Source organism: Seriola lalandi, unplaced genomic scaffold, assembly GCF_002814215.2.
Source record: "Seriola lalandi dorsalis isolate HSWRI2012SDOR001 ecotype SW California unplaced genomic scaffold, Sedor1 jcf7180002052023, whole genome shotgun sequence".
NCBI lineage: Eukaryota > Metazoa > Chordata > Actinopteri > Carangiformes > Carangidae > Seriola > Seriola lalandi.
Window position 1 is genome coordinate 97549 of NW_019522576.1, and position 5149 is coordinate 102697.

The following is a 5149-nucleotide window of genomic DNA, read 5'->3' on the forward strand; positions in this document are numbered from 1 at the left end:
GGGGGGGGTGCTCATGTACAATCGTTTGTGTTATGTTGGAAAAACTGCAAAATCAAAAGCAAATTCAAACTAGAATCACCTCCTCGTGGTCGTATCCCTCCTCCACTCGGACTAGTTCCAGGTCGCACCCTGTTTATGCACAGTCACAGAAAACATGAACCATTCGTGTGAAATGTTGTTGAAATGTCGTAACGCTGTGAAGTCTTGAGTAATGGCTAAAAAGTGTTTCCTGACGTCACACTGACCTTTGACCTTTAACCACCAAAATCTAATCAGTTCATCCTCGAGTCCGAGTGAAATCTGAAGATGTTCCCTTCGTTACCGAGACGGACAGACGAGGGAAACGTAACACAGCTACGACCATCAGATCAAAAACTAACAGGAACACAGGAGTGAAACTAAACTGCAAACCACAGACACTTCTCTCTCGTCTCAGTGGGGGGGGGGGGGGGGGGGTGAACTCAGTTGTCTTTCAACACCTATGACGCTTCATTAAACAACCAAACATTTTCATTATGTTGAAACTGAGTATTTTATATTCATCTTTATCAAAGCCGGCTGCACAGAACACCTTGAATCTTCTTCTTAAAGTTTCCTTAAAATGATAAGGTTTTCTCCTTATCTTAGTTTGACACTTAAAGAATCACTTAAAGTCAGTTAAACCGTTGGTTAGAGACCAAACTAAAGAAAAAACTGAACGTAGCTCGGACTCTGTCTTAACATGGACAAGTTCAACACCCTTAAATAACTCCCTCAGTTAAGGAGAAATTAAACCTTAAGTATCATATTTAAGTAGAAAACTTGAGGTGTTTTGTGCGACCGGACCCAGACTTCTCCACGGGAGCTCCTGAGGGACTTTTGGTGAATTTGTCAGGACCGTCCTGGACAAGAAAGTTACCTGACTGGGACAAACCTGTTTCCAGGTAGAGAGGTGAGCCTGTGAAAGGGTTTCTGGGTAAAGGAGGCGGCGGTCGTACCTATGAGAGCCTGGAAGAGGTTGCTCTGGAAGATGTCGATGACCCTCTGGATGGAGTGTCGGAGCTGCCGGTCCTCGGTGTGGTTCAGCTTGGCCCGGTACTCCTCCAGCAGCAGCAGAGCTCGCTGTGCGTCTGGACGACAGGGGGAGGAGGAGGAGGTGAGTCGGGGATACGACAGAGCGGAGCGGCGGTTCAGTCTGAGCCTCCGCCGCTAATGAAAACTGATCTGAGGCGCGGCGGCGGTGAAGTGCAGCTTCAGCTCAGCAGACAGGCAGAGCCGCAACAATCCCTCGCTGCTGAAATACTGAGCTGTGCTGGCTGTTTCCAGACACCACAGAGGTCAATCATACTTCACATGTTGAGATTTTTCATTTGAGTTGCAGAATAAATGGAGTTTAGTTTAGTTTTCCACCACAGACGAGTCTATAGGTCCGTTTAGTTTTCAGGTTGAGCACGGAGGAAAAGAGGAAGCTTAAGGTCGGATCTGTGTTTGTCTCAAAACTCCTGAAACTGACAATCAGATAAAACGCTTCCATTCAAGTTCATAAGTAATAAATTCAGATTTAAGAACATTTAATGACTTTTAAGGCCTGATATTTGAAAATCTTTTGACTCTATTCAAGGATTTTTATGGACCTGGAAAAAAGTTGGAGGTTGAGTTGACACAAACCTCGAGTGCAGCGCTGCAACTAATCATTATTTCTATTATTGACTCGTCTGCTGGTTATTTAGTCTGTAAACTGAAATAAACTTCCCAGAGGCCAGTGTGATGTCTTCAAATGTCCGAAACCTAAAACTCGTTTACAGGAAAAAGCAGCTAATCCTCACATTTCAGAGGCTGGAACTAGGAAAACTTGGATTATAACGATTAATCTTTGATTAAAATGATTGATTAATCGGGTCAGTTTATCAGGTTCAGCACAGAGGGAAGCACCAGGTTCAAGTCGACTCATTTATACCAAAACTAAACTTCAATCAGATAAAATACTTCACATTTCAGTGGCTGGAACCAGAGGATGTTTGGTTTTAAAGTGAATGATCATTAATCAGATTAACTGACGAATCAGCTCTAAATATAAGGTCAGTATCTCAGGTTCAGCGCAGCGGGAAGCAGCAGGTCGATTCTGGGTTTTTAGGGCATGAAAACGTCAGATTCTGCTGCTGAAGAAATCCACTCACTTTGTCCAAAACTAAATGACAACAAATCAGATCAATAGTTTTAGCCACAAAGATCTTCATGCATCTTTATCTCATGATAATTTAGCTATTTAAAGTTTCTTTTCTCCGACGCTCTGTTCTCATACGACACAGTTTCACCTCAGCTCAGCACAAATGATTCTTATTAAAGGAGACGACTCACGGCCGTCAGTACGGGACGTGTCGCACCTCCTCACTTTACAACACGCCAACACGGGAGGAAACCTCAGTCCTGAACAGACGCCACTCATATTAAACACGTCACAGTTGCTGTGTGAAGTGTCGCCGCTGCTCTTCTTCCCTGAACATGTGTTTATCTTTGTGAAATAAAACTTAGCTGGGTTTACATTTGTTTCTGTTGAACACAGATGAATGATACTGTTCAGAAAAGCAGATACAAAATAAAAAAAGTAGAAAATATTCTGAGGTTCATGATGTCTTCATTTCAAAATAAGCATTTTATCAGACGTTTTCGTGGCCTATAAACCCAGAGCTGACCTGAAACACTGACCTTCATTTAGAGCTGAGCTGTCAATTACTACATGAACTGAAAATTAATCATCGTTTAAGTCGTTTTTTAAGCTACAATATCAAACGTCCTCTGGTTCCCGCTTCTAAAATGTGAGGTTTTTCTTCTTTTCTGTGTTTTAATTCATCGTCAAACACAAAGTTTTGGACTCCTGGACAGTGTTGATCAGCAGACGTCACCTCAGCATCTGGGAAACTGGGACGGACACATTACAAGAGTTTCTGACAATCTAAAGACCTTTGCTTATTTATTTTCTAACCCTCACTCTCAATGATGCTGAGATTAGAAAAGCAGAAAGAAAACAAGCAAATAATCAGAATACAAAAACAGTTCCTAATAAAAACTAATACATTCTGGAATATTTTGATTTAAAAGATTTAAAAAGCATATTTCTAAACTGTCCCAATGTTCTCAGGGATATTTAAAGTGCGTCGCAGGTTATTCCAGGAGCCTGGAGCACTACATCTAAAAGCAGTCTTTCCAAGTTCGGAGTTCAGCTGAGGAACATGCAGTGTGATGAATTGGTTAAATCAAGATAAAGACAGACTGATAGAAAATAATAATGACTGCTGGATGCAGACATTAAGAGCAACAATCATAATTTACATTAGAGGTCAAACATGACAGAAAACCTGTGAATGGAAGCTGATCCGTCCTGGTTATGCCTTTATGATTGAGCTTCTCTACATCTAGGATGACAATGCAGATAAATGATGGACTTGGGACTTTCTTGTAGTTGTGTGTGATTTGATGTAAAAATAGAGTGACCCAGAATAAACAAAACTCCACTATAAACCTGCAGAGGAGACCCTGAAATGCACAGATGTGACAGAAACACACGTTACTTTGGTTTCTGGGAACTTGTGATGAGCATTTGACTTGTTTTTTTTAAGTCTATAGACAAATTAACATGAATTGAGGAATTCATGATGAAAATGCCCCATAAATGCAGCTTAAATGAATTTAAGTGACTCATATAGCTCAAAGAAAACTTGATATTACAGTGAACAGCATGTCACAACAAACCTGTGTCCCTGTGAAAGGACTGTGCTGATACTGTGGGAGTTAAAATATAATTAGAGTATAATTAGGCTGCTATTAACACACTATTTGGCACAAATGACACAGTTTAATAATCTGATTTTTTTTTTCAGGAATAAAAGTACAAATAAAGACGTTTATTAATGTGAAAAGTATGTGTGGATATTTTTTCTAAATTTTACAGTTCAGCTGTTTTAACATTTCCTGCGGTGACTGTTGAAGACGCTGTAAATATTTCATTAATATTAGAGTTTATTTTTAGTTGTGCTCCGGACGAGGTGCCCCAAATACAACTTGGTTAGCAGCAGCGGCTAACCGGCTAGCGCCTACTTTAACTCACTTTACCTGCCTGGCACGGCTCGGCACGGCTCAGTGAGGCCGAAATAAGCCGTGTGGAGCGTCCTGGGGTCCCGGGTCAGACGTGTGTTAATGTGCCCGGGTCAGTTTGACTGTTATTTCTTCTTTAAACGAGGCAGCAGTCGGAGTTTCTCCCGGCGGGCAGCGGCTAGCCGAGCTAGCTTGCTAGTTAATATGTTAAGTGAAAGCGGCTTACCTTTCTTTCTGACTGGCATGGTCGGGTCTGGCTCGGCTCGGTACTGGAGCTAGTTCCGTGTTAGCCACATACACTTCCCCACAGCAGACGGTTGTTTTTATTGATTATTCCGCCAGTTAAACCCCGCTGTCACCGCTCCAAGTCCGGGGCTGAAGAAAATCCCTCCACGACGACACCAAGTTCCCCTCCGACAAACAAAGTCCCTGTCAGGGGAAAACTGACACGTCCAACCAAAATAACACCAGCGAGTCTCCGGGGGAAACCGGCGAACAAACACACGGGAGTCCCGGTTCAAACTAATATGAAAGAAAGCGAGCAGGAGCCAGAGAGAAGCTCCGGTGAGCTCCGACTGTTACCGACTCTCCTTGCTGTAGTTGCCCGTCAGAGACGCTCCCTGCCCCGGCGTGCACCGCGCAGGCTGACCGCGGCGGCGACACACGGCTGGTTAAAGAAAGTATAAATGTCGCTTTCAGCCGCTGCGACCTGCCGGGGCCAAACTCCCTGCACCGGACAACTAAACCAGTCCGTTCCCGTGCATGCATGAGCTGCCCGCCGCTGCTGCTGCTGCTGCGGTGGAGGCGACTGATCAGCTCCGGAGCTTTGATGCTGATCCCAGAAATAAATAAAAAAACTTCAAAGTCCAGGCTGCTGGCACACCTCAACTGCAGCCGTGCCAAGCCCACACTCACTTATCCCGCACTGGCCCGCACGCTTGTGTGTATTATTCCCGGCACAGCCTGCGTTGTGTATTCGTGTCAAACTTCTCTGAGTGTAAATCCCTCCTCTCTGTCCCTTCTTCTTCCTCTTTCTTCTTCCTCCTCCTCTTCCTCCTCCTCCTCCTCCTCCTCCACC

General features: G+C 43.9%; 1 protein-coding gene across 3 annotated transcripts in view; it reads right to left on the bottom strand.

Moving 5' to 3' along the window:
• Positions 1 to 5149, bottom strand: part of dlg1b (discs large MAGUK scaffold protein 1b) — a 100195-nt gene extending 95046 nt beyond the window's left edge. Inside the window, exons 1-2 of one of the 3 annotated variants that reach the window (XM_087172089.1) lie at positions 4298 to 5144; positions 978 to 1109 (exon numbers count right to left, since the gene is read on the bottom strand). In XM_087172089.1, coding sequence (XP_087028215.1) covers positions 978 to 1109; positions 4298 to 4316 — 151 coding nt within the window. In that variant the 5' untranslated portion in view covers positions 4317 to 5144. Of the gene's footprint in view, positions 1 to 977; positions 1110 to 4297 lie in introns of all 3 variants that reach the window. The other 2 variants (XM_087172088.1, XM_087172087.1) reach the window with 2 other exon arrangements.